General features: G+C 38.4%; 1 protein-coding gene across 1 annotated transcript in view; it reads right to left on the bottom strand.

Annotated features, from left to right (window-relative positions):
- The window catches only part of CFAP61 (cilia and flagella associated protein 61), a 134,129-nt gene that overhangs the window by 109,359 nt on the left and 1,087 nt on the right, over window positions 1-23,683 (bottom strand). The window contains exons 2-9 of the mRNA XM_042464382.1: window positions 21,430-21,594; window positions 21,183-21,333; window positions 17,669-17,745; window positions 16,650-16,717; window positions 15,531-15,657; window positions 12,618-12,750; window positions 3,136-3,286; window positions 1,342-1,412 (exon numbers count right to left, since the gene is read on the bottom strand). Coding sequence (XP_042320316.1) covers window positions 1,342-1,412; window positions 3,136-3,286; window positions 12,618-12,750; window positions 15,531-15,657; window positions 16,650-16,717; window positions 17,669-17,745; window positions 21,183-21,333; window positions 21,430-21,587 — 936 coding nt within the window. The 5' untranslated portion in view covers window positions 21,588-21,594. The remainder of the gene's footprint in view (window positions 1-1,341; window positions 1,413-3,135; window positions 3,287-12,617; window positions 12,751-15,530; window positions 15,658-16,649; window positions 16,718-17,668; window positions 17,746-21,182; window positions 21,334-21,429; window positions 21,595-23,683) is intronic.

Raw genomic sequence — 23,683 nt, 5'->3', positions numbered from 1 at the left:
TCTTCTCCAGGAGGGACCTTTTCCCTTTAGTTTTTATTTTTTTTAAATTATTTTTCTCTGTCTGTGCGCATATTTTTTGCAATGGGTAGATCTATATTTAGATCTGGCTTCCTCAGGAGCCCTTTGCAAGAAGAGTACTTTGCAAAAAAAACCTTTTTTTTCCTTTGGAATGAATGCTGCAATACTAATGAATGTTACAAATTGAATGTAATGTTTCTCTTTCCAATTAGGCAAATTGGTAAATTGATACAGCTTTTGCTACTGTCTCTAAAGAATTCAGGGGTAGCCTAGGGAGAGAAAAAAAATGCATCCTTTTCTGGCACTCCGAAGTGAGGAATTATTATTATTATTATTATTATTAATTACTACTACTACTACCTGTGTATGAGGCATTCTGGGGTGGCAAGGGAGTGGGATACAGGATACAGAGATGACACTAGCTTGAATTTTGGGGTTGAAAATGGGGCCAAGGGCAGATCATAACCTGCACAGACTCAAACCCCCACTGCACACACACACACACACACATACCAGAGGTTTTTAAATTTGACAAGTGGTACCTGGTCCTTTAAAAAAAGGAGGGGCGGAAAGCACACTTCTGATGCCCCAATGAGTGCTGCAAATGTCACCTATGACCATCGCGGAACTAATTTGATTGACAGCCAGGCACCACTTGTCAAATTTGAAAACCTCTGGTGTGTGTGTGTGTGTGCGCTGTGGGGATTTGAGTCCGTGCAGGTTATGATCTGCCCTTGGCCCCAATTTCAACCCCAAAATGCAAGCTTTCTCCCAAGAGGGCATTCGGGTTAAAATGCCCCTGACTGGTAGTCAGCACTTGCTTCCGGAGGGATACGGGGAGGGAGAGACCAAAGCTTCCCAGTTTCTTCCAGCACAAAGGTGCCAGTGAGAATGGCCCCTTTGAGCCCACTTTAAGTTTAAATTCTATGGAATCCCGACCTCTGTGGTTTTACCAGGTCTTTAGCCTTCTCTGCAAAAGCATGATAGTGCCTCACGAAACTAGAAATCCTAGGATTTTGTAGGATGGAGTAATGGCAGTTAAAGTGGTGTCAAACTGCATTATTTCTACACTGTAGATGAACCCACCGTCTGTACATTTCCATTATGTTTTGGAACCAGCAGCAACAGGTTTCATGTAATATGTTCTCATGGACAGATAGGTATAAATAGCAATGTGACCCTTGCAAATACTGGTATGACCCCAAAGAAAGAAAATACAAGTCTCAAGCCAAAAAGCCTCTGTACTTCTATACTACAATTTTGAAGTCAGTAACTCTTCAGACATTTTGTTTTTCAATCCAATGATTTCTTTTCCATATTTACCTGGCTGTCTGTAAATAACAGGCTACTAGAAGTTTCTTCTTTTTGACTTATGAAACTGCCAGATTCTTCACCTGAATGGATGGGTATGGAGAGAATGAAATTAATAAATCAACAATGGAGTCAGTTAACAAACATTACAGCGGCATTTCACAATTTCTATTACAATTTGATAAACCTACGTTTTTGAATGTTTTGCATACATTTGTGTCCACCTATCTTTCACACACACACACACACCCCTATGAAATCTATTTGTGTGAAAGAATAGCAGTGTGATTCATCTACTTGGAAGTTATCTGCTTGGAAGTCAAAGCGCCAGCCTGGTGCTGATTTTAGGGCTTGGGAGAGTGGAGTGTCCACACGCTCCTGAGCCCTACTGCGCTGTCCAGGTGCCATCATGGCTTGTCTCCATCCACACGGCGCTGCCATGATGATGTATGTGTGACACAGCTTCCAAATGGCACTGCACCGCACATATGTCATCAGTACGTGCAAGGGCAGTAATGGTGCCCTGCGCACGGCACAAAAAGAACCCGCTGGGTGTGGGGGTTTTTTATGCCTCCCTGAGGCTGCACCATTTGGTTGGTGAGGCCTCCGTGTGGGGCAAAAACAGGCGGCTGCAGGCTGCCCTTTTGGGGTGGTCTGTTCAGCCCCTTCATTAGTTTAAGAGGCTAATATACATAAAGTCAGACATTTCTACAATATGTCTATTATATATAACCTTGTATGTGGTGCATAAGCTAGAAGAAGCAAGCATAAGTTTAGTTTGACCAGATTCTGGTGCAAAAAAGGAACAAATAATATTTAAAGATTGGCAAGCACATTTCTGAATTGTGGTCTCTTCCAACTCTATGATTCTGTGACACTGTGGATTTTTTCTGTCAGTGTATTTCATAATTTAATTTCCGTTTGGTTCCCTGACTATAATCCCATGACCCACTATGTATGTTGTACATGTAAACAGGGACGTAGCTAGGATTTTGGGAAGGGGGGGGGTCCAGACTAAGTGCCACCATTATAATGGGGCTTGAGTGTGGCGGCGCAGCAGTACACACCATTCATTTTTCTAATAGAAGGGGGGGGGGTCTGGACCCCAAGAACCCCCCCCCTTGGCTACGTCCCTGATGTAAACCAGAAATTCTGATGAACTGATTTACATGTACAACATACATAGTGGGTCATGGGATTATAGTCAGGGAACCAAACGGAAATTAAATTAAGAAATGCACTGACAGAAAGAATTCACAGTGTCACAGAATCATAGAGTTGGAAGAGACCACAAGGGCCATCCAGTCTAACTCCCTATCATGCAGGAACTATCAATCAAAGCATACCTGACAGATGGCCATCCAGCCTCTGTTTAAACACCTCCAAGGAGGGAGACTTGACCACACTCCGAGGGAGTGTATTTGGAGTGTGCACAAGTATGTATACAAAGTGCATGAACACCTGGCTAAGCCAGGCAGCTAAGAATCAATAGGTGTACATAGATCTGTATACATAGCTCTATGTGGTTTGATATTTAAATTAAGATCCCATGTCTTATAACCCATGAACTCAATCATGTAGAATGTCTTTTAAAACTACATTTTCATTCATATATTCTCTCTGTCTCTTATATGCCCTACATAAGGTCAAATTCTCCTATACTCATTTGATTACTAATACATTTAATAGCGAATTCAAAATAGTTCTTAAGCAAATTATATTGTATCAGATCATTTTTCTAACTGTCTCTGGAGGCAGATGACAAATCAATATCCCTAACTAAATCTTGCACAAGTGTGTTTTCACCTGTGTAAACTATCATCTGTGGTGGCTTAAGAATGTCTTCTGGGTGTGGTTTACACAGTCCATGAAAGGGACCCAAGTCAAAGCACTCATGAAGCAACTGTACATTCACTTCAGAGCATACACTCATGAAGCCAACTGCTAGGCCATCATCCTGAAACATCAAAACACAAAAATTATCAATATATTTTTTAAAGAGACTACAAAGCTAAGAAATGACAGCATTGATAATTAAATGTAATGTACCTGATGTAATACTGTTTATAATAATAAATGTATGTGTGAAACAGAGCCTCTGCTTCTGCTACAGCTCTCAGATTGTGAAATCCCGACACCTAAAACTTCTTGTTCATAGTAAAAAGGACCTGCATGGTGTGCACATTGGGATTACTTGCTTTTAAAATGAATAAATGCATACTGAGTTAATAACACATTGATTGTCTTCAGCGTAAATGTCTCTGTAGCCTGAGGTTCCATATTGAGACACAATAGGCTAGGTTTTACATGACACTTGGTATCCAGCCATGTCAACTGGACTGGATTCTCAGTTTCATTAAAAAAGAGAGTAAGCCACTATCTCCCTCTGTGCTTGAAATAAAGAGACTCTGGATGGAGGATTTGACTAGCCTCCCAATGGCAAAGCAGGACACCTAGAGCAAAGTACCACTAAACGTAATGGCACTAACAGTATATTCTTGACTATAAGTTGATTTCATGTACAGTATAAGTTTTTGGGTTTTGGGGCCAAAATTATGAATTTTGATATGATCCTTGGATAAGTTGAGGATAAAACCTAAGGGCATGTAACAAGGGATCTAAAGGATGAAGCAAAGGAAAACAATGCCAAAAAACTTACAAAACTGCAGGAGGCATAACTGTTTGAGTTCACACTGAAGGATGGAAGGATGAGAGAATAAAAGAAGGTCAGTGCTGCCAGGACAGATTACATTCTTGCCTTTCACCAGGGATGTTTTCTATTTTTATGAGAGTTAAGGTACAGTACTTACATTGACTCGTGGATAGGTCAACTCCTAACATTTGTAGACTTATACATGAGTATATATTTATGACTGGGAATGTCCTGATAACTGACTTTATGCCCATGTGGGAAGTTTTCTGCACATTTTCAGAAACAATTTGTTCACACATCTTTTTCTGAAAAGAGAATTTCTTTTCCCAGAGGAAAGATAGTGTAGAGAGGCATTATTTAATTCTGTCATTGGTGTTAAATTGTATTAGTAACAAAGGCAGAATCTTTTCATAGTCCCATATAACTAAGGTATCTCTTGGCAGGTTAACTACCAAATTAGAAAATAATTAAATAAAAGGAACAGGGAACAGAATAACATAGGCCTGGTACAGATTGGTGCCTTGCGCTGGCCTGAGGCCCATTTTAGGGCTTGGGAGAGCGGAGAATCTGCACACTCCCAATCCTATCGCGCGCCACGGGCGCCACATGGGGCCCGCCATGACATACATGTGGCGCAGTGTCCAAATGGTGCAGTGTCATGCGGTGCAGCATCCAAATGGTGCAGTGCCATGTGGTGCAGCATCCAAATGGTGCTGTGCTGCGTGGACATCATCAGTGCATGCGAGGGCACTAATGGCACCCCGCACACCCCCTAAAAAGAACCCGCCGGGTTCTTTTTAGGACTCCCAGAGGCCATGCCTCTTGGTTGATGCGACCTCTGTTGGGAGCAGAAAGGGGTGGTGTCTCGCCACCCCTTTCTCCCTGTTTGTTGAGCCCCATTCTTATCAGAACATACTTATCAATTTCCGTGTTAATAATTATGCTTTTAAAGCTTGAAACCTATATATATTGTAATTGTGGAGGCAGTTCAGAAGCTTTATCAGGTAGTAATCAAGTTGTGGTTTTCAACTTTCTGCTCTCAGAAAACAAAGCACTGTAAAATACTACTTGTCATACTTATCATGATGAGTGCTGCATTCAGCCCTGTAAGTGTAATGGGAAGACCCTCAACTTTTCCCTCAGATTAAGAGTCTTCTCGTAAATTGCAACAAGCTTCAGAGGTACATCATAACTATAGGAGAGACCCCACAACCCATCTGCAAGCTACAAAGAGAGCATGCACATGTTGTGATGCTTAGGGACTGGCAGTGCCACCCCCACCTGCGCAATGTGCCAGGGACCGGCACCAAGCTGCTTTCTTGGATGGGAGGAAAAGTCTGTGTCTGGGCTGCAGTCACTAAAAATAACTCTGCAACTGTATTCGGCACTCATACACAACTATATTGCACTATGAAGTGCACAGCATGTTGCTATGTCATTTTGAGTTGGGACCAATCCACACTGCAGAAATAATCCAGTTTGACACCGCTTTAACTGCCTTGGCTGAGTGCTAGGGAATCTTGGGAACTGTAGCTTGTTGTGGCACCAGAATTCTCTGACAGAGAAGGCTCAATGCCTCACAAAACTACAGTTCCCAGAATTCCCTAGCATTGAGCCAGGGCAGTTAAAGCAGCATCAAACTGGATTATTTTTGCAATGTGTTTTGGCACTGGGAAAACCTTACAGCTTCTCCATAACTTGCTATTTGTTTTATGTATATTTTAAAAAGAGAATCATAGAATCATAGAGTTGGAAGAGACCGCAAGGGCCATCTAGTCCAACCTCCTGCCATGCAGGAAATCCAAATCAAAGCATCCCTGATAGATGGCCATCCAGCCTCTGTTTAGCCTATCTTACTTGTTCATAAAGTTAAAAACACAGAGTTGGAAGAGACCATCCAGACTCCGTTTAAAACCTCCAAAGGAGGAAACTTCATCATACTTTGAGGCAGTGTATTCCACTGTCAAATAGCTCTTACAGACAGCAAGTCCTTCTAATGTTGAGAGATACAATCCCTTCCTGTAGTTTGAATCAGTTGCTCCGGGTCCTGTTCTTTCAAGCAGTGAAAAAGAAACTTGCTCCATCCTTGATATAATATCCCTTCAAATTTTTAATCATAGCTATCATTCCTTTGGAGCCTGCCTAGCCCTATTTAGAAATATCAGTGATTAAATCAAAGACATTTTGCATGAAAGCTTGTGCCTTGTTTCTGAATAATGACCAATTCTAGTTGTTTGATCTCACCTAATTTATGGATGAATGCAATTTTTTCATTAACATACTGTATTCACAATTTGCTGTTTACTGCCAAAGAAGTAATAATAGTTCTTTTCTGTCTCTTTCCTATTTCTTACCAAAAAAAGAAAAAAGACAGAGACATCCCACTTAGGAAAGAAAAATATGATTCCTTTTTCTTTTAGACTAACCAGACTGTGAATTGATTTTGCCACCTGAAGGCATCCTCAAATAGGCATGCTGAACAAGCAAATATAAAAGGGCCCCTTCAGAAGGCCGCCTGTCTGTGACCCATGAAATTCACAGCCACTGGTCTGCAGCTGAGAACTGCTCTAAATCATGCTTATAATACTGGAGATTTCTGAAGATGTGGAAAGGCAAATGCAGTTATTCAACTACAGCTTGAATAATTGCAATCAATGTTCTAATTACACTTCTCCACCTGTAGATTGTTTTTGCCCACAATTATTTTACAAACATGTTATAAATATACAGAAGAGTATCGTATTTGTGTGTCAAATTAAATATGTTTGTCTCCATTTGCTCTTACGCAGCCTCTCCAATTCAAAGAAGTTTGCGTAAGGGGATAGCCTGTAGGATTACTAGAACAACATGAGACATATTCATTTGGATCTGTAAGTAACAGTAATCTCTACATATATACAGTCGCACTTTGTTCAGTTGTGATTTCTTCCTAGTAAATGTGAACAGGGTTAAGCCTAATCCTGCAATCCTGTATGTATCTTCTCAGATGCTAGTTCCATTGGAGTAACTAGGACTTACTATCAGGTAAGTAGATATATAATTGTATCTGTTGTCTGTTAAAACAACCTTCTTAAACGACTGCAAGACTCTCTTCCATGCCTTTTTGTCAACATTCCTTTTCTTTTCTGTTTCTCTTTAACATACAGTCTAAGGAATAGTTCTGTAAAATTCTAAAATCAATTCACTCCTTTGATTTTCAGTCCTAAAGAAGGCATGGCACTGCGAAGACACCTCCACGCCACCCCTAGGATTGTGTGTTGGATACAGCAAACCTCTTTCAGGGCACAGGAAGAAAGACCACCCCCCCCCCCCCAAAAAAAAAAACCATGGTAAACTTAATTTTAGTAATACTTTCAAATAATCTTCAATCTGTCAGTCTTCCTAGCTTGGAAATAACTTGCCATCTCTCTTTCCTGCCACAATGTTGCTGAGACTGTAAGCAATGAGGCACAAGAGCGATCTATCATTTTATTTGCTATGTAAGGTATAAAACAAAACTTGGTCAAGGGACGAGAAAACAAAATCCACAATTAGGCAATACCAGTGTTAGCTGGAACCAAACTTCACAAATGGGTGCAAGCTTCCAAAGCTTGTATAGCATTTTGGAGCATTCTAATAAAGGTGCCCAACTGTGGATTGTGTAAACTATGGCCCCATACAGACAGGCCAAAATAAAGCTGCTTCAGGTCACTTTGGAGGTATGCTGTTTCAATGATGCATGCGTCCTAAGAGTCCAGAAGCTGCACTAAAGCTGAGCTCTAGTCCTTACGACTGGATCGTGGCTTTGGCATGGCTTCCGGACTCTTAGGACACATGCATCATTGAAATAGTATACCTCTAAAGTGACCTGAAGCAGTTTTATTTTGGCCTGTCTGTATGGGACCTATGTCTATACACTATAACATTATATGCATTGGACTTCAGAGTCAAGAACACCTAAATAATTATAATTATAATTATTTCTTACTTCCCTCTCCTCACAGCTCAAGGCAGGTTACAACATAGTTAAAACATTATTATTATTATTATTAAACTTTATTTCTAGAGTGCTGTAATTATACACAAATACACAAAAAAACAAAGCTGTTACATAAAATACACATATTACTTTGCATCTCTAAGCAATATTTATATTATAATATGTAAGGCAATAATTAAATATAAAATTCATGTTTAAAATTAATTATTAAAAACTGCCTGGGTAGGCCTGCCGGAAGAGATAGGTCTTTAAATGTGTTTTATATTCCGACAGCTGGTTCAGCTGTTAGATCTCTTCCAGCTGGTCATTCCACAGTCTTGGGATGAGAGGGTCCTCTGGGTAACAGCTGTCAGTCGGGTTCTTGCAGGCTGTATTAACTGCCTCCCAGAGGACCTATGGGAGAAGGTGATCCTGTAGAGAACCTGGACCGAAACCACGTAGGCCTTTAAATTAGCACATGTGTTATGGTTTTAATTTCAAATTATTTGCTTTAAGAATATTGGTACATTTGTTAAAATGTGTGTGTATGTGTCTACCAGTACTGTATTTATATTTGCCAAGTTAAAAAACAACAACAACCTATACTTTTTAAAACCAGTTACATTCCTATGCCACTTTTCCTCCAGTAAAGATTCCATATATGGCTTTCTTCCTCCCATTTACTGTGAATGATTTATATATATCTATGTAAGGAAATTTACTTGGCATTGCCAAGCTTGATGTTAGCATTAAGAATAAAACAAAAGTTTGGCTTGCATAACGTACATCATTTAAAAAAAAAAAAAAAGGGGGGGGGGGAGTTGCATATAGTACAATATAATTTCAGTCCAATTCTAATGCTGGATATATAAAAAAGAAATTTTAAAGAATATACTTATTCTCCTTCATCTGTTAAAATCAAAGTGATATACTTTTAGAGAAATATGCTTAGGATCAGGATACGGCTTTCACTGAATGCCAAAGTAGACTTGATACTAGCATGTTAACTTCAACCATGTCTGTCTACCCTACAAAAATGTTACAACTCTAAAAAAAGGGAGCAGGGGGATTTTTGTTAGAATTGCTGTATGCCTTTGTCTGCTGTGGTCCTTACACTAAGTGCTTCCACTTGCCCTTGCTGCAGTTGCTGTTGCTCTTCCTCTTCTGCAATTGTAATTCCAGTTTGATCTTTAGGACATACATATGTCACGGAGGAGGTGAGTTGCTTTAGCATCTTATAAACTGTATTGTCTGATAGTATTAGACAAAAATAGCCTTCCAACTGGTTGAAGTTTCCTTTCTTCTCATAAAACAATATTTATTCTGAAGAACTGAACTTTCACAGCTGGCATCAACACTTCAGTAACAACAAAAACACATATAGCTTTTTTCACCCGTGGATCATTTGTTTGCTTTGCTGAACAAAGCTGGAGCCCTGCAGTTGCCTGGCTCCTGTGTCATTTTAGGCCCAAGGCTCAGCAGAAGCTGATTAAACAATCCATCTGCCATATGTGCAAAACGAAGTTGCCAGCTTCAGTTTTTGCAGGGCAAACCAACATCTATCTTGGCCCACATGACAAAGATTTCTCCATCTACAGCCATGTTGATGAATCTGCAAAGGACTGAAATGGATTTTCTTAGGTTTGTACTAGTAATTGTTGGACAGATGCGGAACTGATATCATAAATATCTAAACAAATGTTTTATCATGCAGAATGATTAAATGAAACCAAGTTTTAAAGAAATCAGTTATGTTATGTGAACAAATGATCTTTTTTCCCAATTTTCTGCACCAATGTTTCTCAGCCTTTTTAGGATTGGTGATTCTTTTTTGGGTTTTGGATAAGTACACAGTGGTCCATATACCCTATTATCACTCAAAAATATGTAATTTCACTGCCTAAATTCAAGAACAATAATATCCAAAGTCCACAAAACAGTGATAACTTTATTGGAACAACCAAAATGCACAAAATACATGATGTTACCAGCTTTCAAACTGGCTTCTTCATCAGGGAATGTTGTTAAAAATCATACAATCATATAATTTTTATTGCCTTTGCCTGATGAAGCCAGCGGAGCTTTGAAAGCTTGCAACATGTATTTTGTGTATTTTGGTTGGTCCCATAAAGGTATCACTGTTTTATGGTTTTTGGATGTTATCATACTTTATATCCAACATGGCTGCCCCTGGATGTTTCCTAAATTTAAGAGGCAATTCATGATTGAAATTGATGCACAACTTTGAGAGTAACTTTTTTTAAAAAAAAATCTATGCAAAAATATAGAGCAATTCTTGTTATCTTTCTATGCTAGCAATTTTCATAGCCATACTGTGCAAGTCTTTATTTGTTACTAGCAGAGCTCCAAATCTTACATGGGTTAGAAACTCCTTAGCCCCTACCTCAATGTTGCTCTTTTTCCGCCCCTCCATTTTCTTTTTTGCTGTTCACTTCACCCAGATTCTTGTTTAGCCCTTCCCACTATTCATTTTTCTCCTCCAGGCAGCAGAGGTATTATGATCACTTTGGGAACGTTTCATCAGATGTGCCACCAGATTTATCTTGCCAGGAGAAAAGGGAGGAGCCCTAACAGACATGCAAAGTCTGTTTATTGCTAAATCCTTGGATCCAGATGGTGATCTATGACCTGGATCTTGACCTCAAGAATGTTACTGACTCACACTCTACTCTACTTGACAAGCCTTCCTGACTTCATGGTAGTGAACTTGACTTCCCTGAACTACCGCTGATATACCTCCAAATGCTGATCAGCAGGTCTCCACTGCACTTTAAATTCAGGTACATGGAAGAAATTAAAATAAGTTTTTCTCAGTTTGAACCATTCAGGAGCCATGCAGAGGAAAGTAGTACATGGAACTAGTAGAGGCTTTGTGAAGAAACGAATATCCCAGGCCTTTGTTTCCAGGGGCTGTTAAATTTGTATTACCTGGTAACAACAGATGGTATAGCAGACTATAGACAGATTTTAATTAACTACAGTTATGTAATCAGTTTTAAAGACTAATAACCCCAAGTTTATACATCTTTGATTCAGTTAGTATCTATGCCATTTTCCAGATGTCTTGGGATGTATCTACGCTGCAGAGCAGAAATAATGCAGTTTGATGCCACTTTAACTACCATGGCTCACTGCTACAGAATTCTGGGATTTATAGTTTTGTAAACTATTTAACCTTCTCTGTCAGAGAGCTCTGGTGCCATGACAAACTTTGCTTTGCCTGACCCCTTTGACAATTGGGAACCATTCTATTTCACCATATTCTGTTCTGACGGTAGTCTCTTGTCCCAAGTACAGGTTTCTCATGAGAACAATAAAATGTATTGGCACTTCCATTTCTTTGAGAGCATGCCTTAGTTTTTCATGATCTATGCAGTCAAAGGCTTTGCTGTAATCTAAAAAGCACTTGCTGATTTTCTTCAAGAATTGTCTGGCGTGCTCCATTATCCAGCGTATGTTTGCAATGTAGTCCCTAGTGTCTCTTCCTTTTCTGAATCCCACTTGGATGTATGGAATTTCTTGCTCCATATACTTGCTGCAGAATTTTGAGCATAATTTTGCTTGTGTGGGAAATTAATGCAAGGATCCTGTAGTTACTGAAATCTTTTGTGTCTTCATCTTTATGTATGGGAATATATAGAGATCATTTCCAATCTATGGGTCACTATTTTATTTTCCATATTTGTTGCAGATTTTAGTTAGCACTAGAGTTGATTACGTCTTTGTGGAATGTAGCAATTCAACTGGAATATCATATGTTCATGGTGATTTACTCTTTCCAATTGGTATCACAGCAGTGACACCATAGCTAACACATTAGCACTGCATGAAGGGAGGCTTGCAAGACACTTTCACCAAGAAAGCCCTGTGAAAGCCCAAATGAAAGAAAGGAAATGAAAGAAAGGAAGGGGACTAGCACACAAACCAAAAGACAGAAACGAGCAACAATGGGAGATCACAACAGACAGCTGATCAAGGGCACAGATAAACTTGATGGGAGCCAAACAGGAGACAAGTTCAACAGCAGGCAAGGCCTGGGGGGTAGAGAGGTGGAGTTGCAGTGGTTTATCACGATTCCATTTCCTTTACCAGGGTATGAGTGTGTCTACTTAAAGGTGGGTGGTCAGGACAGAATATGGATTCTGTTGGTGTACTGTCCACCCTGCTGCTCCACAGTCTGCTTTCCTGAGCTGGCTGAGGTGATCTCAGTGATGGTGTTGAGTTCCCTCGGCTTGTTGTGCTGGGGGACTTCAACATTCATGGGGAGATTGCTCTGTCAGGAGCAGCTCAGGACTCCATGTCTGCCATGACAACCATGGGGCTGTCCCAAGTAATACCTGGGGCCATTCATGCTGCAAGACACACTCTGGACCTGGTTTTTTTGCTCTGGGCAGGATGACGGTGATCTGGGAGTGGAGGAACTCTTGGAAGAAGTGATGGCAAAGTATCTCTTAACGCGCATCCAAATGTTTTAATGTCTGCAGTGAGAATTCTCTATAGTCTTTAGAATGCATCCAGGTTACCTTCCACCCAATTGATACTATGGTGGTGGTGGTGGTGGTGGTGATGATGATGATAATAATAATAATAATAATAATAATAATAAACATGAGATGACAATCATTATCCTGTTAATAGTTTAATGGAAAGACTCACCTCACAAACAACAGCAACATTCTCTTCATCCTGTGCTTCTATTAGTTCAGCAAGGAAGTATTCTCCATAGGTTTGTTGTAGAGTATCATTATGGCGTGCAAAGATAGGAGTGAGATCATCATGGTCTTCCACCCTACAATTGAGATTATTTCTTTAAGCAGTTGTGGTAATACCCTCGGCATTAAAACTTAATTTATCTTGTTAATATCACACTTTTCCCCAAATAGGAATCAATTTTTGAGCTGTTTACAAAATAAATTAAAACAGAACATTTAAAACAATATAGAGTACAAAAGTTTAAAAAACATTAAACCAGATGTTTAAAAAAACTACTTTTAAAATATTTAAAAAGTAAAGCTGTGGAAATACGGTACTAAAAACAGCACACACAATTGCATATCATTCCACCCTGGTCATCCAAGGCTGAAGGCCTGTTTAAACAAAAAGGTCTTTGCCTGCTGATGAAAAGATTAGAGTATCTCTGTCTTGTCTGGATAAAGCTATAATTTGCCCTCATCCAGTCTATTACTGACAACAGGCACTGGTTTAGTAGAGACAGCTTCCTTGGAGTTAGATGGAAAGAAGAGGTAGAGTTGAACATCACCTGCATACTGGTGACACTAAACCCCGAATCTCCAAACGATAACTCCCAGTGAATTTTAGTTTGCAAAGTGAAAACACAGCTGAAAAAAGGCATCTTCCTGTTCCTATAATATCAGAATTTTTCAGAAATAACTTGTAAAATAGTTGATGTGCAATGATTTTGTCTTCAAGTTTGGGTACATGGTTTAGTATCAGAATTTGGAATGAACCCAGGCTATGTTTCTCTCAGCAGACATAGGGCATGTTGAATGTAGCTCTCTGGCTTAATGCTGGTGGTATAGCTCAGACACTAAATAAAGAGATTTCAGAGGCTGTGTTTAATCGTGTTTCTGTGACTTTTTGTAAATATGGCAAAACCTGTATTTTGCAGCAATCCTGCAAATTATCTCTTTTGATATTATACTTCATTGCTGTATGTATCCCATTATACGTATGCAACAGACAGAAGAGTTTCCAGGTCAACTGGGAAACAAGATTAACATAGCCTTTTTTATCCTTTCTATCCCCCACCCCCCAAGAGACCATGGCCTGTTACAGACTGCCAAAATAAAGCTGCTTCAGGTCTCTTTGGAGGTATGCTGTTTAAATGATGCATGCATCCGAAGAATCCGGAAGCTGCACCAAAGCTGCCCTCCAGTGCTTAGGAAGGGAGTGTGGCTTTGATGCGACCTCCAGACTCTTAGGACCCATGCATCATTTAAATAGCATACCTCCAAAGAGACCCGAAGCAGCTTTATTTTGGCAGTCTGTAACAGGCCCATGAGTTCAAATTGTTTTTGTTGTTGTTAACTGCCTTAAAGTCCATTCTGACTCATGGCGACCCTGTGGATAAGCCATCTCTAAAATTCCCTGTCCTCCACTGCTCTGCACAGGTCCTGTAAATTCATACCTGTGACCTTCCTAATAGAGTCTATCCATATAGCATGATGAAATGTCACTTCATCACTAGGAACATTTCATGTTCTTGTACCTGGAAATTATAACTACAAAGGTTGTCAATTGGGTAAAGGACTGTATGAGCTGGTCATGCTCCAGCATGAGCTGTGATCAATTTTATTTCTTATTACTACACTTGGCCTTCCCTGTTTGTGAGAGATCCATTCTGGACCCTTACAAAACAGAAAAAAATGTGGATATTCAAGCCCCATTGAGCATAATGGCAGCACGCTCCCGTGCACGCACCGCAGGCACACATGCCATTCTGTTCCTCCTGCTTGCCATCCACAGAAACTCAAAACTGTGAAAATTACAAATGATGCATAATTCTTACCTGGCATAGGGGACATGCAACTGGGGACAGGGAGGGACGACAGTATTTATTTTAATTAATTTTTATACCTTTTAATTTTTAAATATATTTTATACAATTGTACATCATTTTCATTCATAAATAAAGTTATTATTGCTCTTGGATGGATGAAATGACCAAATCTGGATATTCCACTTGCTTGTCTTACTAATTACTACTTAGCAATTTCTCTTGTTTCATGTTCACCCCAACCCCAGAGCAGAATACTTAGCCCTGTATCTTCCCTCTTGAGAGGTGAATCTACCCTGGGAGTTAGACTCGGATCAAATTAACAAATTTAGATTTAGAACTTTGCAATCATACAATGAAATCATTTTCCTATGAAATCATTTTTTCTATGAAGATTTGACATGGTAGGTAGGAAGCAGGAAAAAAAATTGGAGGTTTTCGATATTAGAAAAACAAATGAAAATAAAAGGGCATTTTGAATGCAAGGAATAAACTCTGTCTTTGATTGTTTGTTGTTTTTTCTGTAACACACAATAAGAAATAGAGAAAACAACATAAACAAGCACAAGTCTATGTTACAATGCCTGGGGTGACCTCTAGTGGTCAAATGACAATTGTAGTCCTTCCATTTTATTCTCAATTTATTTGCCACTTGCCAGTATTAGAAAAACAAATTAATACAGAAATGTAGGGTCAACAAGATGAGGTAGCTTCCCCATGAAGTAGATTTGGGTGTCATGAAGGGCGGGAAATGATCAATTATTCAGTATGTTAAAACTGTTTTTAATGGGCAAAGAGGCTGGCAAGGTGCCACGAGAATAAGAAAAAAAAATCTCAATTATTTAATTTATATATTATAATATGGAATAATATTCCAGTTAGGCTGGCCATTTTTTGACAAAAGAAAACAATAGGAAAACAGCAACTTGGAAAGAAAGAAAATGTGTGTGCGAAAATCCAAAAGTTGTAAAGAAGGCAGAAAAGGGAGATTAGTTAATCAACAAAGAAACCAACACAGAAAACAAAAATTACAGATGAGGCGTAATTCTTACCTGGCATAGCGGACATGCAACTGGGGACAATACTGGTGTCTATGTGACACATACAGACTATAGTCCATATTAAAAGTTGAACCTGGTTTAATCTTCATTAACACAAAAGCAGTTGATAAGTCTACACCTGAAGAAAGAAAAAGTACACTGAAAGTAACTCATCTATTGTAATGAATCTCTTCAGTGACCATTTAAGACACCAGTAAATACTGTTTTTGGTTTCTGATACAAATTTTGCTCTTAGATGAACATTTGATTTCAAGGGTAATATATTTAGAAAGGAATAAAGGTTCTAAATAATGGCCAGATAATTCATGACTGCAACTCTACCTGTTGACTCAAAAGTAAGCCTCACTGAGTTCAATGCAACTTAAGCCTGAGGGCAGGGGGATGTCCAATTAACAATCTGTAAGCCGCTCTGATAGTCTTTTGGCTGAAGAGCGGGGTATAAGTAATAAATATTACTATTATTATTATTATTAGCTAAGTGGGTACAGGATTACATCTCAAGTAACCTGTGGGACATTTTGAAACAAACTTTTGCACATACATGGTAAAAGGTTTTCCAGCAGTTTATCAGTACCATGAGCTAACCATAGATCCTATATGGGGAGCTAGTGTAATGCTTAGAAGGGGGAGCTACAAATTGACAAGTATGCACTTAGAAAAATCTCACCTCAGTCATCTTTTCATCTTTCAGTGAGCCATTATCTTTCAATGTCATATGTAAGAGGGTGACAGCAATTATGGCTTACTTCATAAGGTTGTTATAAGAATTACTAAGAATATATGGAAAGTGCTATCTGAATCTTTTTCTCAGTTGAACGTAGTGCTTGAATGGGAGAACTAGGACAAGGAGATATTTCATCTATGGTCAAGAACAAGTTGGCTCATGGGTCTGCTGATGACTTCGTGTACCACATCCTAGAATATGCCACAGAAAGTCATATGCAATTTACATTTCCAATTTATGGAAGCAAAAAAGTTATTTCAGGATTTGTAAGAAATGCAATTCCAAGCAGAAAAAGCTTGAGCCATAACTACTAAAGGAGGATTTCAGCATTATCACATCCAGTTCAATTTTTTAAATGACCACAAAGAAATTAATCACATCTTTACCCAAATCTTCTTGAGTTGGTACAAAGAGAAGTATGAAATGCAGCTCTGGTACAGTTTTAAAGACAGTCCTGGACAAAAAAAAGTTATAATTATTAACATAGTATTTGTCTATAAAAAAATTCTGTAATAACATAGACATATGTTTACATAACTAACTTAGCACAAACTATTGTTCAAAAGCAAGACTAAGACATTCTTCATTTGAAGAAATGAGAGTCTTAATAGGAAGTAATATCTAAGAATATTGACTTAAGAGCCGATCTGAATGTTCTGTTTTGTATCTGATGAAATGGACTGTAGTCCATGAAAGCGTATGCTAGAATTTTCTAGCACTCCCCCCCCACCGCCACCAGTTACAGCATTCCTTTATATCTATCAAACACTCCATGCCATGAATCTGCTTAAATTACAAATATTGCAGTACATACAAAATTCCTATCAGATGGTAGAGAATCATTTTAATTTCAAACACCCACCCACACCATAATATTAATCAGTCTTTGGATATTTTACCCAGTACCTTAGACTTAGCACATGCACTAGCAACTAATGTTTACATTATGTTGCCCTTTTAAACTGCAGGCAACTGTGCTAGTAAAAACTAAAAAGGCAGTGAAAGAGTGTATACCCTGTGGCAGCAAAACTTCAAAGAGATTTAAATAACAATACACACAGATGTTCCTGAGAGTAAGCTTCATTGAGCACTTTTAAAATGATGGAAAGAGCTATCTGACAGTGGAACAGACCACTTCACAAAATGGGTGAACTCTCTTTCATTTGAGGTTTTTAAACAGAGCCTAGGTAGCAACCTCTCAGGTGTACTTTAGCAATGATTTCTGTATTGGCAGTGGGTTGAACTGGATGGCCTTGGAATCCCTTCCAATTCTACGAGGCTGCGTTGCAATTCATAAGATTGGACTCCCAAGCATTTGGCATTTAAAAGAAAATTCCAATACAATTCTTTACTAAGATCTCCACACACACTTCACTGTACAGACTTCTATAACATATCAACTTACTTCAATATTTCCTGGCAACAGTCAAGAGCATATTCATCAGTTGTCACAAACAGATGCATAAATAATGTATTTAAAGGCTGTAAATAGAAGGTACAAATTAATTCAACATGATGCAACTTAATTCAATTGTAGTATAAAATATAAGCATTTTTCTAGGGTTTTTTTAAGTACACAAAACAATTTTTTTGTGGGGGAGTAGCTTATTTAATTTCCTCAGAATTAATTAATAAGGTAAATCAATGTAAACCAAAACAGACAACCAGCTCCTGAAAGAGTGTAGAATAGTTTACTGTTCAGCACTAAGGACAGCTCATAGCTACAATCAGCTGCTGGATAAGAGGGATATTTAAGGTGAAATTAGACACTGGTAACAAATACTGCATCAAATTCCCAATTTCTGTGAGCAGGTTGGTTTCATGGAAAAGAGTTACCCTATATACTTGACTATAAGTTGACCTCATGTATAAGTTGAGGGTGGGTTTTGGGGCCAAAATTATGGATTTTGCCATGACCCATGGATAAGTCAAGGGTAAAACTTGGAGGCTCCTTTAGTGTATGTATGTGTGCATACAACAAGAGAGACTCTGATTGAGGCTTTCTGCTTCAGCTTTTATTTCAACTTTGGTTTCAGCCTTCACCTAGACAGCGATGGCCACCGTGGGTGGGAGAAGGACTAACTAACAGCAATTAATCACTCAGGACTCTTTCTGTTTGTCTCAAGAGAAAAAGAAACTCTCTTCCCACTGCATAGGGAAATCTGAAAGAGCTGCTATCACATTACCATACTGACCCATGAATAAGTTGACCTGGGATTTGGGGGGCAATTTTTGAGTATAAATTTTTAGACTTATAGACAAGTATATACGGTATGTACCATTTCATTATTTCTGGCAAGCTAGAGACATCTTAAACATCTAGTTAGTTGCCAAATGTCAGATTCCATCATGCATGTCATATTTCATGTATTTGCTGAGACACACTGATTATATATTCTTACATTTAAACCTCATGTAATGAAAAGTTTGGTTTTTTAATGGAAAAACGTATATGGATTAAGTACAGTGAAGGAACAATTTGCAGATTTATAGCACTAAATTGTGTAGGAACAATTTATTACACCATGACATATGTTTACCTTCTTGACCATGAAAAATGTTTATGTAAATACACTGCACTCGCACCATGCACAGATGCATTTTATGTGGCTTCCAGTTTATGCGGAAGCCGCTTGGGGAGGGAAAACAATGCTGCTCCACCACATGCATGAGCTCATTATTTCCTATGGGGCTTGAACATAGACAGATTTTCCCTTACGCAGGGGGATCCCGAATGGATTCCCCACGTAAGGAGAGAGCCCACTGTAATGTTTATGTAGACAACATAAATTAATGCAATAAATTCTTTTTCATGAGAGCCAGTAGGGTATACTGGTTTCAGTGTTGAACAAAAACTCTGGCAATCAGGGTCTGATTCTCAGTTCAGCCATAGAAACCCATTGGGCAACTCACACACTCTCACCCCAAAAAACCATGTGCAAAGTTCACCTTAGGGTCACCATAGGTAGGAAGTGACTTAAAGACACACAACACAACAATTCTTTTTCATACATTTAGGATTATTTCACATGCTAATAAACCTTCATACTATCTCAGCACGAAGTGATGAATGTGTTGAAGCCACAGAAAGCCAGCACCATAGTCTGTATGGAAGAACCCTGATGCCCATGGTTCAGATGCACACTGCTATTCTGTCATGGTGCAGACTGTGGTCAGATTTGCTTTTCAGGGTGTTTTTTGTTTGTTTGTTTGTAATATTTCAAGTGAATTCTGGAAAACTTAATTCATTCAGTTCTTGGAATGTATGTGCTTTTGATTTCACTGGAGTTCCACTTGTCTTCTCCTTTATCCCCAATACAGTTATGCAACTTACCAGAAGGACATCTATCCACATAAACATTTATGCAGCTCTTTAAAAAGAGGAGGTGAAATTGAAGGCTACCTGTGCTTACAAATGACAAAGTACATTTCCTCCATCCAGCCACTACAAATTATTCAACTGTGATAGTAAGGAGCAGACCTGTTTTTGAATGAGACCCATCTTGTTTGAAGATAAATTCACTTAGCCACTTCCCTAACCATCTTTGAAGTAGAGGTAAGCTATTATTAACTTGTTATAAGTTTTATATGGGATGAACATAGGTCTGTATTGTTTGTGCTTGCTTTTCATTATTTTTATTTTATTAATATTTATTATCCTTGTTGTACGTTATTTTGTTTCATTATACCATCTTTATACCACTATCACAGACATATTTGGTCAGTATACATAACAGGGCTTTCTCAGAGGCTTCTATGTTCATGGCTCTTCAGTGGCTCTTACAACATCTCTCCTACAGAAGGCTGGGATGACCCTCTCTCTGCTCTCCTTCCACTGGCAAGCAAAGCCTTTTATTTAGATAGATCTTTGGGTCTCAAAATGAGAGGGGGACACCGTACTTTTATTCACATTATTAAGTTTTAAGCTTTTAACTTGTTTCAAATTAGCTTTGATGTTAATATACTTGCTGTTGTTGCATGCTTTCAAGTTGTCTCCAACTTATGGTAAGTGTAAAGTAGTCCTATCATGAGATTTTCTTGGCAGTATTTGTTCAGATGGGATTTACCTTTGCCTTCTTTTGAGGCTGAGAGTGTGTGTCTTGCCTAAGGTCGCCTAGTCAACCAGAGTCCTAGTCCAACCCTCAAAACTACTATACCATACTGGCTATCTTTAATAAGTATTATACATATGTGAAAGTTCTCATGCCATTTTGCTCTCTTGGACTAGAGACTGAACAGATGTACACTGCCTCCTTGTTAACAAGAATTTCTCAGAAAGAAGGTCCTATCTTTTTTCCTTACATTTAATTGATTATTCAACTGCTTAAAAAGCATGGGGGAAACTGGAGATACTGCAGCAATAAGGGAAATGTTATTCTGAAATCTGAATGCATTGACAAACCACAATGTTTCTGGAATCCAGGCTCAACATTATGGCTTGCCTTTGCCTTGGCAAGCTAAAGAAATAAAACAAAAACAGACTATGTGTTATTCGTCTGGTTTATCAAAGTGAGCAAGTAAAACAAATAATCAATAGGAGGCCCATGCTATGCTGAGATGTTCCTGATTATTGTGGAATGGACAGCATGCACTTCGCATGAACTGAGAGTTCATGTACTTTAGTTCATGTACTTCTGAGAGTTCTGGTACTTTAACAAGATGTACCATTCAAGAAAGCATTCTGCCAGGCCACAACATACAGTCAATGAAATGGGAACAAAATGTGTTGTCAACAACAAAAGGCCTTGCCACATTCAGCTTCTTGGATAAGGCTATTAAAGGTAACAAACAGAAGAGGATACTGCACACTTACAAAATATGTTACAAGTTGGCCTTGCATTAATTTTTTGTAGTAAGCACATACAATAATGAAAAGCCTTAAGATTAGAATTTTCTAGGGGAAAATGCTCCCTACTTACTGTACACCTGATGTCAAAGTAATTTTGTGTTAAGTACGATTCCCACTTTGCCTGATCAACGATATCCCAATTGGGGTAGTCCACAAACGCAGCATGAGCAACTGGTATATTCTTCTGATTAATTATAGTCACTGCAAGGTTGGCTTTTTCTCTGTAAAATAAATGTTCACCTTTCATTAACCGAATAAGTAAAGGACATTAAAAGGATTTTTAACGCACTATAAATAGTTCTAGTGGCATTACTTACAAAAGATAGATGACATTAATTCTGCCAAACAGTCTTTCTGTATCATACTTCATGTGATTGACAATATCAGGAATATCTTGGGATTCTGTTCTTCTGGCACTGAGGATGACAGAAGATGGTGGGGTCGATGATGGTGATAGAGGTGATAATGAAGACATTTCGAAACTGCAGTAGAGAGAAAATATGTTTCTTCAGATAAATGGTTTAAAGCCCAAGACATTACTGAAAACAGTGACAAAAATTAATTTGTAGAAATTTTATTTTAAAATTATAGTATTTTTTCCCCAGCTTGACCATTTTTACCTAAAATTAAGAACGATTGGCTGGAATTACATCTACTTTGAAATCATCTCTGTAAGGGTTGCAAAATGAACCACACAGTGTTAGAATCAGATAATGCGCGACTTACATTTCAACTTTTTGGATAAATGTGCATTGGACACTAATGATTTTCTACAATTCTTTTGCATTTTTCCAGAACACGCTTACCATCCAAGAAGCAGCGGATACTTTATCAGCATTCACTGAAGTTTTGTAATGACATGTTATTTTCATCAGCCCCAGTCATAGGATTCTAGGTTTATAACCAGCTGTGAAGTCTGGTTCTACACATATGTATATGGCAGAGGTGTCCAGTCAGAACTACTCTCAAGCAAATAACAAAGAGGGTTGCTACTTTGGTGTGCAGACAGGCCTGACTTCAGTCAGTCATGTGTAAGAGATATATCAGCTATTGTTTATCAGGTATTAGCTGTTAAAGATCAAGTTTCAAAATGGCAAACTGCACATATTCATGCCCTATTGGCTTGAATGGAGGTGCTCCCCAGTGGTGGCATGCAGGTACATGCTTTGGGCGCATGCCCCATTTTAACTCCCTCCATTTGCACCCCCCCTGCAGATAATCAAGGGGCGTGGGTCCCAAGTCTATGAGAACGGAGGGAGGACTGTACATCGAAAATTAAATATTAACATTATACCATGGAAGTCAGTCTGAATTCACCATCATAAACAGTTCCCCTTGCACATGAAGAAAAGGATAACACTAAGAATCTATGTGATATAGAATCTTATTGCATACAAGATATTTCTTACAATAATAACAATAATAATAATAATAATTATTATTATTCTTTGTATCCCACCTCTCCCTGTATAGAGAGTACTAAATATGGAGGTATTTCCAACTGAGGACCAAATCAGTATAGTTCTAAATTTTGTCACTTCACTGCTTTCTAATGGAAGAATGTATCTGGTGGACAGGATTTACACGTGGCGCAGAATGATTTGGTAAAGTCCAAATAACAAACAAAATGTGAGAACACATTTTTTAATGCTTATTTAAGTAAAACATGTTGCAGCTGGTGCTGGAAATTGTCCAAAAAAATCTGGGACAACAGAAACCGCAGCAAATACTAGAAGCTCTCAACAAATAGGCTTCGCTCAAAGGAGTCCAACCACTTACTTCAATGTATTTGGCAATTCTCTTGGGCTCAGTGCTAAATGGGAAGCTTAGGTGGCAGGAAGGGCTAGGAATGCTCCCCCAGCTCATGCCTAGTATATCAGCCAGAATAGAATATATGTGTGTATGTGTGTGTGTATGTATATATGTGTGTGTGTATATATATATATATATATATATATGTGTGTGTGTGTGTGTGTGTATATATGTGTGTGTGCATACATACACACACATATATATATATATATATATATATATATATGCGGGTGTGTATATATATATATGTGTCTGTGTATGTATGTGTGTGTGTGTGTATATATGTGTGTGCATATATATATATATATATATATATGCGGGTGTGTATATATGTGTGTGTGTATGTATGTTTGTGTGTGTGTATATATATGTGTGTGTGTGTATATATGTGTATATATGTGTGTGTGTATATATGTGTATATATATGTGTGTGTGTATGTATGTTTGTGTGTGTGTGTATATATATATGTGTGTGTATACATGTATATATATATGTGTGTGTGTATATATATATATATAGTGTGTGTGTATGTGTGTATATATATGTGTGTGTGTGTATACATATATATATATGTATATGCGGGTGTGTATATATGTGGGTGTGTGTATGTATGTGTGTGTGTACACGTATATATGTGTGTGTGTATGTGTGTGTATATGTGTTTGTATATATGTGTGTGTATATGTGTATATATGTGTGTGTATATGTGTGTGTGTATATATATGTGTGTGTGTGTATATATATGTGTGTGTGTATAT

The sequence above is a fragment of the Sceloporus undulatus genome, chromosome 4, assembly GCF_019175285.1.
Source record: "Sceloporus undulatus isolate JIND9_A2432 ecotype Alabama chromosome 4, SceUnd_v1.1, whole genome shotgun sequence".
Taxonomy (NCBI): Eukaryota; Metazoa; Chordata; class Lepidosauria; order Squamata; family Phrynosomatidae; genus Sceloporus; species Sceloporus undulatus.
The sequence above is the reverse complement of the archived record's forward strand: the minus strand, read 5'-3'. Positions and strand labels throughout refer to the sequence as shown.